General features: G+C 32.3%; 1 protein-coding gene across 1 annotated transcript in view; it reads right to left on the bottom strand.

Moving 5' to 3' along the window:
* Positions 1–13,151, bottom strand: part of CRYBG1 (crystallin beta-gamma domain containing 1) — a 79,059-nt gene that overhangs the window by 50,978 nt on the left and 14,930 nt on the right. The window contains exons 4-7 of the mRNA XM_051997473.1: positions 10,182–10,229; positions 9,983–10,101; positions 6,755–6,920; positions 5,273–5,412 (exon numbers count right to left, since the gene is read on the bottom strand). Coding sequence (XP_051853433.1) covers positions 5,273–5,412; positions 6,755–6,920; positions 9,983–10,101; positions 10,182–10,229 — 473 coding nt within the window. The remainder of the gene's footprint in view (positions 1–5,272; positions 5,413–6,754; positions 6,921–9,982; positions 10,102–10,181; positions 10,230–13,151) is intronic.

Genomic DNA, 13,151 nt, shown 5'->3' with positions numbered 1-13,151 from the left:
ACAAAGTAATATCCTAACCATGCCCCAACTCCACTGCTAAGCCAAAAAATTAACATATGACAACTCATTTTTCCCTTATAAATTTACCTGCTTGCTCCGTACTTTTGGTTACCTTCTTCTTTTGGAAGTTAGCCCCATTTTAATTGGTATTACTTGGGGCATCTAGGTAGCACAGTGGATAGAGCACTAGCCCTGAAGTCAGGACAACCCGAGTTTAAATCTGGCTTCAATCACTTAACACCTCCTAGCTATATGACTCTGGGCCAGTCACTTAACCCCAGTTGCCTCATAAAAAAAAAAAATTGGTATTGTCCTTTGACTTGGAGATAAGTCTGAACCTGCAAATACTTTTGAGACACTTAGTAACACTGCTCTGAAACCCCAATATTTTGGGAGGGGTCTCCTTGAGCCCCAACATATTCATTTATTCCAAATAGTGATTTCATGTGAGTAAAGACATATTTGAATCCCCTCTTTTTGACTGACCCTCAGGGTCAGTTAATGAATTGGACAAGAAATACAATCTCATAATTTTACAGTTATGGCTTCTTTTTAATTTTAACTGAAAAATAGGACTTCCTAGCTTAGTCAGGCTGTCTTATTCACAATTTTGTTTCTAAATGACCTTTGGCTGTTTTCAAAAAAATAAATCCACCCACAAATAATAAGGATTTGCTTCCAATGAAATTGTTCAGGAAAATGTGGCCTAGGTCCAGGAGGTAATTCCAAAAGAGGAATAGTTCCAAAAAGATTCAGAGCAGTGGTGATTCCAAATGGCACAAAAGTCTACTTGGGAGACAAAGGATTGGGCCTGTTAAAAACCAATTCAATATTACTCAGGTTTCATATAATTCAGTGTATAGTCTAGTGACTAACATAAAATCATATTAAAAATTTCTCTATAAGGTTATTCAAATTAATTCCAATGGACTTGCCATCTTCAACCAGAAAGGACTATGGGAACTGAATGTCGATCACAACATAATATTTGCACCTTTTTTGTTGCTTAGTTGCTTTTTTCTCTCTCTTTTTTTTTTCTCTTTTTGATCTGATTTTTCTTGAGCAACATGACAAATGTGGAAGTATGTATAAAAAATTGCACAAGTTTAACATGTATAGAATTGCTTGCTATCTAGGGGAGGAGATGTAGGGAAGAGAAGGAGAAAAACTTGGAACACAGGGTTTTTGCACAGGTGAATGCTGAAAAGTATTTCTGCATACATTTTGAATATCTCTCATCTCACTGGACAGTTTTACAGGGGTTAGTGTAATGGAATACTGAATACTGTAGAACTGACATGGGAACTCAGGCAGCTGGTCTTCCTACTCTACTGATCTATATTTGGAGGCCTCAGTTTCCTTATCTGTAAAATAAATATGTTGGACTACATACACTTTAAAGTTCCTTTCTAATTCTTATAACCAATGGTCCTGTACATGAAAAGGGATCTTAACCAGTGATGGATGGTATTATGCTGACACCTCAGGGGAAGTATATAAGATAAGGTGATAAGATATGAACTTAGCATAAAAACTCAAAAAAGAAAAAAAATCTCCATTCAATTGTAAATGAAATAGAAATTGAGTTTGATAAATTGTAATTTCACTCAGACAACTGGGTTAGACTATTAATAACTTTATTTCTTAAAAGACAGGTCTGGGACTATCAAACCCTGGAAAACTCTCTCTCAATGGTAGCTAATATGGTATTTCCAACAATAAAGGGGTCTTCTTATCAAGCAAGACCAATCAAAGTCAAAAATCAAAATGAGTTGGTCTATTAAGCTGTCAATAATCTAAAGGCATCTTGATTTTCCTTAAAGATTTACCACATTGCATTTTGTTTTCTAATTTTTTTCATTTTTGATCTGATTTTTCTTGTGCAGTATGATAATTGTGGAAATAGGTATAAAAGAACTGCACATGTTCAACATACATTGGATTATTTGCTGCTTAGGGGAGGGAGTGGGAGGAAGGAAGGGAAAAAACTGGAACAAGGTTTTGCAAGGGCAAATGTTGGAAATTATCTATGCATATGTTTTGAAAACAAAAAGTTTAATTAAAAAAAAAGATTTGTCAGAGTCTGGAGAGATTTTCTACAATCAAGGGATATATTTATGAAAGGCAAAATGGTATTGTGGATAAAGTGATGGCCTGGGACACAGAAGATCTAAATTCAATTCCTCCCAACTCAGACTGGCTACAAGATTATGGATAAGACAATTCTCAGTGCTCAAGCAAGTCCCTTGCGCTTTTGCAAAGTAACAATATGTACTAATAAAGAGTTGCATTAGCTGGGGAATGAATGAATGAATGAAAGCCAGGATAGAATGATTAGCTCCAATTCTATTTACCTAAGTCAGTGAGAGCAGAAAAGCTTAACTTGGTAAAAGTACTGACTAAAGTTCTCTCAATTTTTTCATAAAAGAACTATAATGCCTTAGAGCAATATTAAGTAGTTGTGTATCAGAGGTAATCCTATGTCAAGAGGTGTGTAGAGTGTTTTTCCGATGTTGGAGTGATACTGAACCAGATTCTACGCACACTTGAAGGTCAAAAGAAGAAAAAAAATAAGCAAGAGAAACAACATTATGTTAGAGGATTTCAGAAAGCCTCAGTTTAGTTTATAATGTCAAACAGAATGCTACAGGAAGGCCATCACAACTTGTTGAAGCCTTACCTACCTCCTCCATAAAGCTTTATCTGATCCAATCAGGTGAAAGGGATTTCTCTTTTCTGATCTCTTAGCACTGCTAATCCTATTTACTTACTATTATTGGTGTTTACTATTATTTGTATGGATATTTTATTACACCTACAACTATTATTGCTGCTACAGTTGCTACTACAAAAGAAAGGGATTTATTTATATAGCACTTATTATGTATCAGGCACTATAAGTTCTTTTCAAGTATTGTTTCATTTGATTCTCACAACAACCTGGGAGGTAGGTGCTATTATTGTATTTTATTAACTGATATTTTGTATCGGAAGAAACTGAGGCAGACAGCAGTTAAATGATTTGTCCAAAATTACATAGTTAATGTCTGCATCATCTAGATGTCTCGTATAAAATTAATTATCTACTGGGTTATAAATTCCTTAAAGATAGAGATCATGTTTTATTTCATTTTCCTTTTTAAAAAATCAATACTTATACTAAATTACATTTTTTTTTTGGTCCAGGGCAGTAATTTCACTGATGTAAAGAATTCCTAGTAAGGAAAACTTCTTTTCAATGTAAATTTTCAACTACTGCATATCTAATAATTCTTATTCTAATTTTATTTATTTAATATTTCCCCATTACATTCAAAATATTTTTTCACTTGTTTTTAAGATTTTTGAGTTCTAGCTTCTTCCCCTTATCCCTATTCACAATTAAGAAACCACAATTAAGAAGAATAGGAGAAATTATGCAAAACATTTCCATAAAAACCAAATTGTGAAAGAAAACAGATCTTCCACTTTAATGAAAGTAAAAACCCTCAAGAAAAATTAAGTTAAAAATAAAGAAATGAAGAGAGAAATAGGAAATTCTTCGATTTGTATTCAGACTCAATCAGTTCCTTCTCTGGATATGGAAAGGATTTTTCATCACATGTCCTTCAGATTAGTTGTGGGTATGTATCTAACAATTTTAAAATATGATTTGAGGGACTGAGGTCAGCTGGTGACCAGGGTCACACAGTTACAATATGTCAGGAGGCAAAATTTGAACTCATTCTGAGTTGTTTCTGTCATTTTTCAGTTCCACCCAAATCTTTCTGATCCCAATTAGGGTTTTCTTGGCAAAGACAAAGGAAAGATTTGCCATTTTCTTCTCCATTTTACAGATGAGGAAACTGAGGCAAACGAGGTAGAATAAGTCATTTGCCCAAAGTCATAGCCAGAAAATGTCTGTGGCCACATATATATTCAGTAAAATGAGTCTTCCCAGTTCTACGGCTGACATTATCAACTGAGCCATTCAGTTGCCCCTCATTCTGAAACCAGCTCATCAGTTACTATGCAACACTGCTTCTTGAACTTATACAGGAGGCATATAATGAATATCTGTTAATTGACTGAAATGTATATTATGAAGAACTTTAACTCAATAGAATTTAACTTTTTCCTGACATCTCCAGATGTTAAAGTGAACTCTACTTGGCCTAGTTCTCTTTTGCTCCTTTTATGTTCTTTTTTGGGTGAGGAAAACAATATGGAAGATGGCCTAGATCCTTAATTTCAACTGTGTGCTATCTGTATTCAAATCACTAATGACTAGTCTCTGATATTCAGATTTCAACATTCTATTCCTTATAGAAAAGTTTGATAATATATATTCCCAAAACACAGAGATGACATAATCAAAGTACAGAATGAGAGACATTTTCTGATGTGGCAAATAAAGTTGCTTTGTTTTGTTTGATTATTCATTTTTATTTACTACAAGGATTCTGTTTGTCTTTATGGTGAGGTAGGATTTGGAGGGGAGAGTAAAGGGAAGTTAATAGTAATGTTACCCAAAAAAAGAAAAGAGGAAAAAAAAAGAAGAAAAGGTTATTGAAGCATTTTTTAAAAATACCAAGAATAGAGGCTAGTTTAAAATCAGGCCAACTTTGAAAAAGGCATTAAATTATACACATACACATGTACACATGTACACACACACACACACACACACACACACACATTTATAAAGCAAGCTTTATACAACAGAATGCTGTAGTTTTATATATAATCTTTTTTTTCTATTCTACTAAGTATATGGGAATTTTCCTTTTCTGGTATTTAATTAAGAATAAAAAATACAATGAAATTAATTTTTAATCAAAAAAAAAGCACACAAAAATGTAGTTTTTCCTTACACCAATATATAAGAAGCGAATATACAAACTATGATACTTTATGAGCACTATATGTCAAATTTCTAGAATTTTCTATCTACTTAAATGACAATTTCCATCAATAATAATTTTTAAAATAAAAGAATTACAAATCAGAGATTTGAATTTTTGTCACAACTTTAGAGAGGAGTTTCTTTCAAACTATAAGCACACACACCAAATCACTTTTTTTAGTGTTATTTTCTTTTTTAAAAATAATAGTTTTTTAATTTTCAAAATACATGCAAAGATAGTATTCAACATTCACCCTTGGAACACCCTTATGTTCCAAATTTTTCTCCCTCCTTTCTCTCACCTTCCTTCCATAGACAGCAAGTAATTCAATAAAGGTTAAACAAAATCATTTCTAATCACAAATGAACTTAAAATTAAATACTTACGTTCCCCAATGCACTTTCATAGAACATGTCTTCTGCATTGCACCATACATCTGCATCTCTTCAGTGTCATCAAAGTAGGAATTTACAATTCCCAATCCTTCTGGTTCAGTAAATAAATCAATCTGACTAATTCTATAATCCTGGAAAAATATAAATTTATATGTAATCATAATTATGATATCTATTTAGCTGTACCACAAACTTATTTTCTTTGAAGACAGCAACTAATTAAAATAGAATTAAAAAGACACATGGATTTCCAGCAAGCATTTGCTGCTTTCACTTTCTTGTTTTAAATGTTATGTCTAAGCTGCAGTTAGTATTCATGCATTAATGAATCCTGAGCAATTGCTTCACTTACATGTCAATGACAACACAAACACTTCACGGAGGCAGGTCAGACTTTTCAGGGCTATATTCTATTGGGATTATGGGAAAGGGAGCATAAGAAACCCACCCAGAAAGGATGAAAGACATTTATAAGATATCTCTTAACAAGAGTTGGAATTTTTACTTTTCCAAATAAAAGACAACATTAATTAAGAAGGTACTAGAACCTGTACTAGTGAGATCATACATCCATTGATGTATTGATGAGATAATAAAACTAATAAATACTAAAGTTAATTCTAAGGAAAGACCAAGAATTTCACTCAATCTCAAAAATTCAGATTTAAATTTAAGGGAAATCTTAATTAGCAATTTAATTTTGGATGTTTTATATTTGATATTCTTAGGTACCAGAGGTTGCCAAAGTTCAAGCAGTACACAAATAAAAATAAACAAAACTGTGTTTTCATGGAACAAGTTAAAGACAAAGTATTTTTGCAAAAATAAATATTCTGGGGAAAAAACAATTAAAATAAATAAATATTCAAGAAGATGGAAAAATAAACTGAACACTAATAAGAATTACATTAATACAAAAGTCTATTCACTTAGAATAGAAAGGGAATGTTCCCTTCATTTTCCCTAAACAAATAATTAGAATGTATAAATATTTGATTTTTAAAAACCATTACATATAAGTTTCATAAAAATAATCCAATAATCCAAAAAGCACCTCAGTAGCATTATGTATAGAACACCTGCCCTGACATCAGGAAGACCTGAGTTCAAATCTAGTCCCAGACATTTACTGGACATGTAACCCTGGACAAGACAATTTAAACCAAATTGCCTCCAAAAAAAAAGAATTATCCAAAATTTCATCACTCACTTTTATGCCTTATAGAAGATAACATAAAGGAATAGATAGTGTATTAGAATTTGAGGTGAAAAAGTTATGTCTTTGAATTCAGGTCCTGACATTGCAATTCTCAGTCTCCTTATCTGTAAAATGGAGATAATTCTGGCAATGTCAAGCTTATGGGGTCAGGTATACAAACTGCCTTATAAATAAACCTTAGGGAATTGTGTAAATGTGAATTAATGATATTAAAATGGAATTTATTTTTACAATTGGATTTCACTCTAACTTACCTTAATCACATGTCTTATTGAACCAATCACAAGGGGCTTAGCAGATTCTTTCTCTTCACTTTCTGCAGAACTATCTTCCACTCCCCAGGGATCACATAACTCCAACTCTCCCTCTTCCAGAGGAACTGAATTTCCTTCAAAATTTGGCTTCTCATACAAAATCCAGCTAAAAAGGAAAGATATGGTATTCTTTCTGTTATCCCGAGGGAATGTATTAGGTAATGGAAGACTGGCATTTATAACATACATTGCATACCGTCTTTTGAAAAATTAAAACAGTATAATATTTACAACTGAGCAAGCAGTAATGACAGAGTAAACAGAAGGCTACCCTTGAAGTCAAGACATCCCAACTATGTGGCTCTGGAGAAATAACTAAGCCTCTGAGATTCTTCAAAAATTACCTGAGAATATAAATAAGAGAACATTTACTGATCTGAATTGATAAAGGAAGTTTCCTCCGGAAGAGTGAAGAAATAAAAGAGCAAATACATTCTTAAATATAATACCAAAATGTAATTTCTAATGCTAAAACTTAATTTCTGGAGATTCAGAATGTGTTTCAGAAACTCAAGGTGTTTAGGATACCCTTAAAAGATATAAGTTCCTTGAGAGCAAATTACAACTTTGTATATCCAGAACCCAAGACAATTCCTGGCATACAGTGTTGAGCTGCTTCATAAATAACTTATTGGTTGAATAAAGTTATCCTGAGAACACTGAGCTGTTATTAATTCACTGAAACTAGACAAATGTGCCAGGTAACATAGATAGATCTGCAATTAACAAGGATCCAAATAAAGCTATCTTTTCTGCAATCTTTTTCTTTTTTCTGTATATGCAAACATACATCCTATGTGTTGAGCTCTGATATTTCCACTTTTCAGAAACAGTCTGGTTTAGTTAATAAATACTAAGAAAAATAAGTCTGATTAATTTGTAGTTGAAATATTAGTGGCATTGTTAAATAAAATGCTGGTGATGTTTTCTGTATAAAAACACCATCAATAAATAAAAAGGGAAAATTTAATGTAAATTATATTAAAAATGACAAAAATATAATATAAAACAGTAATTGAAATCTTGTAATTAGTTGTGTGATTATTCTAGTTTTTATTGTCTTAAATGAAGGACAAAGGACAACGATACTTTTCCTTAAAAGAGCTAAGTTTAAACTATAAGTTCTAATTCACACCCATAATACTGGCAAAACTGACAAAAAAGGAAAATGATAAATGCCAAAAGGGATGTGGGGAAAACAGGTCCATTAATAGAATGTTGATAGAGCTGTGAATAGGTCTAGCCATTCTGAAAAGCAATTTAGAATAATGTCCAAAGTTATTAAACTATGCAAAAACCACTAGGCCAAAAGATCAGATAAAAAGGAATATATGTGCAAAAATATTTATAGCAGCCCAATTTCCAAAAGCAAAGAATTGGAAACTAAAAAGTTGCCCATCAATTAGGGAATGACTGAACAATTTATAGTACAGGAATGGAATGTAATACTATTTGGCTGTAAAAAATGCTGAAAGGGATGGTTTTAGAGGAACTTGAGAAGACTTGCGTGAACTGATGCAAAGTGAAAAGAGCAGAACCAGGAGAACAATGTATACAGTTTCAATATTATTGGAAAGATAATAACTTCTGAAAGACTTTAGAATTCAAATCAATGAAATTATCAACATAATTCTAAAGGACTGATGAAACATGCTACCTCTGCTGAAGAGAAGTGATTAACTCAGAGGACATATTGAAAAGTTGTTTGGGTTTTTTTTTTTTTTTTTAATGTCTAATGGGAAAACTTGTTTTGATTGTCAATGCATATTTATTCCAAAGGCTTTAGGACTTTGGGTTTTCTTTCTTTCTTTTTTTTTTTTTTTTTTTGGTTTTCTTTCTCAATTTGGGGAAGAAGAGACAGGTGAAAGGAAGAGAAAATAGATTTTCATTAATGAAAACAAAAATTTTATTTAAAAAATTGCTATGTTTACATTCCCTTGTGAGAGAAAAGCAGGGAAGAATGTTGTATACATTTTTAAAAGCAGTGACTCTTTTGAAAGCTTTTGCTCTCTTTTTCTTTGTTACAAAAAGGCAGAGATAGTGAGTAAATCTTAAAGGGAAGAAAAGGGAATATTTCTAAAAATGAATGAATTAAAAACAAAAGACATCAATATTTATTATTAGTTATTTTAAATGAAGGTATATTTAATATGTTGAAAAGTACATCAATTTTTCTGCAATATAACACAGACATAGACACGTATATTAAAAGAATACCAAATGAAATACTTTAGCCATTTCAAATGGAAAATAAGTAAATCAGAAAATAATTCTAATGATACTTCAAACAGACTCACTAATAAAGATGACTATTTATACCAAACAATTAGTTGGATCTTGTAGAATTTTCCCTTTTTTTATTCAATTACTTGCCAGCTCCTCAAAGAGAGTAAACTGGAAAAACATTTGAAGGCTGGCAAAGTTTTTCCTCCTTCAAGGTTGCTTTGAAGTCTCATTTTAAAAAAATGAAAACTAACTTTTCTTGGAAAAAATAACAAGTCAAATAAAATTTTAAACAAATATCTTCAGTTGGGCAGCTAGGTGGCACAGTAGAATGCCCTACCCCTAGAGAAAGGAAGACTTGCCTTCTTGATTGAGTTCAAATCTGGCCCCATAGTTTTACTAGCTGGGTGACTCTGGGCAAGTTACTTAATTCTGTTTGCCTTAGTTTCCTCATCAGTAAAATGAGATAGAGAAAGAAATGGCAAACCATTCAATGTCTTTGCCAAGAAAACCTCAAATGGAGTCACAAAAAATGAAACAACTGACTGAACAACAACAACTTGGTGTTTGGGCATAGAACAAACCCAGATAAACCACATTTTCTGACAAATTTAATTTATCTATACCGCCCAATTAAAAACAACTAGGAAGATATAACTGGATATGAATAAAACACTATTCTGTTGATCAAAATGATCTTAGATATTCACTGCATAGCCATTTTCACTCCATACTAACATTTTAAGGATATGATATTTATGATGATAAATTTCATCACATAAAGAATAAGTAAAGCCAGGAGGATTTTATGAAATTATGAGGTATTTTATTTGGAAGAAACTTATAAGTCGTATGGTCCTACCAAGTTAGTTTTATAAACAAAGTTTATGAGGAAAAATAGTGAAATACAGATAGTGAAAAAGATCTTAAAAAAACATTTCTTACCATCCTCGAACTACTTTTACAATGATCACTGGTGACAGACTCCAAGAGGTACAATCAGGAATATCACTGAACACTTCAAAGCAGTTCCCCGAGAAAGTGGGTTCACTATATATCACCACCTGTTAAGATAGTCCCAATTGTATCAGGTTTCATTCAACTTTAACAAACTATTAATCAGGGCAGGTTATAGATATCTTACCTTGCCAGGTCGAGGATTGATTTTATTTTGCATACTTCTATTAAATACCTGGAATGAGGCAAATAAAAAAATAGGACAAATGATCAGAATTTTGTATAACATTCTTTTCTTCCTATTATCTTTTCTATAAAAGACTACAAATTATACCTTATATCTTAGACTGACTTTTTAAATTATTATTTTAACACTATTTCATTTTCCCAAGTACATGCAAAACAGTTTTCAACATTTGCAAAACCTTGTGTTCCAAATTTTTCTCCCTCTCCTCTCCTCTTCCCCTCCCTCAAAACAGTAAGCAATATGACATAAGTTCAACATGTGTCATTCTTCTAATGATGGGAACTGCCATCACAGTATAGAAATAAAGATATGGAACTGGGAGCAAAAAAAATTAGATTCAAATATTGCCTTGGATATTTAGTAGTTGCATGATCTTGGAGAATTCTCTTAAACACACAGAGTCTCCTTTTCCTCATCTGTAAAATGGAGACAATATATTTCTGTTTTTAGCTCACAGGATCATTCTAAAGAAGGCTCTCTGAAAACCTTAAAATTCTCCATAAAGGTGAATTATTATTATTGTCTGAGTTATTCTATCTAAGTCACTGCCATTTTAAAGGTTTCTATCTTATCAGTTTGAATTATAACTGCCTTTTTTTCTCCTAAATGATGTCTAATAGCATATAAGTCAACTATCAACTATAATAAAATGTTGGCTGACCTAGGGCTTCTTAAACTTTTTTTTACTTGTGACCCTTTTCACCTGAAAAATTTTTACATGATCCAGAGTATACAGAATAAAAAAATAGATTTACTAAATCATCAAAATTTATTTTAAAACAAGTCTTTAGTATACATGTAATTTTACCAATTATTAAAGATAAAAGCAAATTTGTATACTAATGAGATAGATGAGCTTGTTTATTTTTACATAAAGAATGAAATCTTGATGGAATATTTTATACCTTTCACGGTTGCCAAATTTTTCACAACCCCTACATTCAGTTTCTTGACTGCATATGAGGTCACAACTCACAGTTTAAGAAACTTTGGGTTAGCCCACTTAAAAACTGATGGGTTAGCCCACTAAAAACTTAGGATGATAAAACCCTACCTTCCTTACCTATAAAATTGGTAGAAGATAAAATGGGTTACCCCACCACCGCAAGAAATATTTATTAAATAAATATTAAACAAATGGATTAAGTGACCTCAGAAATAATCATTTTCAAAATCCTCTGACAAGACTTGTAAAACTAGTTAAGCATGTAATAATAAAAATACTAATTATACATGTAAAAATGTTGCAAAACATGTACTACTTTCAATGTTGACCAGGAGTCCTGCTAAGAAAAAAAAAAGTTTTAAAAAATGCCTTTCATCTGCTCTCTCAGCCTAATATGTATCACCATAAGGTGTGGATAGAAATTGAAAGATGGTGAGGAAATCTCAGCAGTAGCTGAACTGAAAGTATTAAGACAAATTTAGCTTACAATTTTAAATCATGAGGAATAAAAATAAGCTAATGTAGAAAGATTGGCAGTAACCAAAAACAAGAAACAGACAAACATCCAAATCAACTAGAATAGTCAAAATAAATAAATAAACAAACAAATAAACAAACCCACTTCCCAATTACAGCAATTCCAAGCTGGGAAACTTCAAGTGTTAAAAAATCTCTCCAGACACCAAGTCCAAAGCTTTTGCAATTTCTACCCACCACTGACCATCTAGAATGCAATAAAACAAGTCTAATCTACCTCTTCTTCATGATACAATCTCACTTTGAATTGGACCTGGGCCAAACTAAGTTGAAACTGAGTTTTACATGGCCCTTTACTAGTCTTGTTATCCTATAAGAGGAAACAGGGAAAGTTCAGGACAATGACATGGGAGCCATTTTTCAAATATTTGGAGAACTCTGTGGACATGAAATTAATCTTCTATGTTCAGAAGTGGGAAGAAACAAGGAACAATGAACAGAAGTTACAAAATTACATCTTAAAGTTAGATACTAAGACAAATTTCCAACAGCTGGTGCTGCCAGAGGAGGGATCTGTAGGGGTTGGATGATCACTTTTGGAATAAATTACATTGGAGATTCCTTTTTAGATACAGATTAGACCAGATGCCCTTTGCTAAGTAGACTATTTGGCCACTGAGATCCCCTATCAACTCTAAAATTCTATGATTTTGTGAGTGCCTATCAATATCTGCAGAGGGAGGGGAGAGGCTGACTAGTTAAGAGAGTTTCAAGGGAAAATACTATTCTATTTGTGGCCCTTAAGTATATATAGTAATGGGAATGTTTTTTCAGATGTGGTTGAACTATATGACCCCTGAAGTCCCCCTGATATTTTGCAATCCTATAGTGAAAGAATAATTTAATAATAGAATCAAGCAGTAGATAGAATGAAAAGACCAACCTAAAAACTATTGGATACATTCTCCTGTTCCTTTCTAGCTTCATTTTCCAGAGACTTAATAAAAATTAGACTTTCTATCAATAGTTGTTCTTGCTCTCTGAACCTAAGTAAAATAAGAATCTCAGGAAGAAATGGGGCATGACTAGAAGAAGCCACAGCACTATGGGTAGAAGCTATGCAAATAATTGGAGTCTAGAGAAAACATTGGAAAACCTAACAACTTTTGAATGCTATTTGCAAGGAAAGGGAAATGATGATGAATAGGGTGGTTTGTTTTGAACAATTACTCAAGATTCAACTCTATATTTTAAGTAAACAGATAAAGGTACTGACAGTATAATCATTAAGAGTTTCTTTTTCTTTCATATATATAAATCGGGCAGAGTGCTTTGCACATGGTGTGTGTGTGTTTTGCCTGAGTGAGCTGTGATTAAATTATGGACCTAACCATCCAGATATTCTAGTTTCTCAGGAATAACCTCTTGCCTTCAAAGAAGATATCCCCATGCTTCCATGCTAGGTGAGTTGACCACGTAAAGTTTTA

Source organism: Antechinus flavipes, chromosome 4 (assembly GCF_016432865.1).
Source record: "Antechinus flavipes isolate AdamAnt ecotype Samford, QLD, Australia chromosome 4, AdamAnt_v2, whole genome shotgun sequence".
Taxonomy (NCBI): Eukaryota; Metazoa; Chordata; class Mammalia; order Dasyuromorphia; family Dasyuridae; genus Antechinus; species Antechinus flavipes.
Note: the sequence above shows the minus strand (reverse complement) of the source record. Positions and strands in the feature narration are given on the sequence as shown.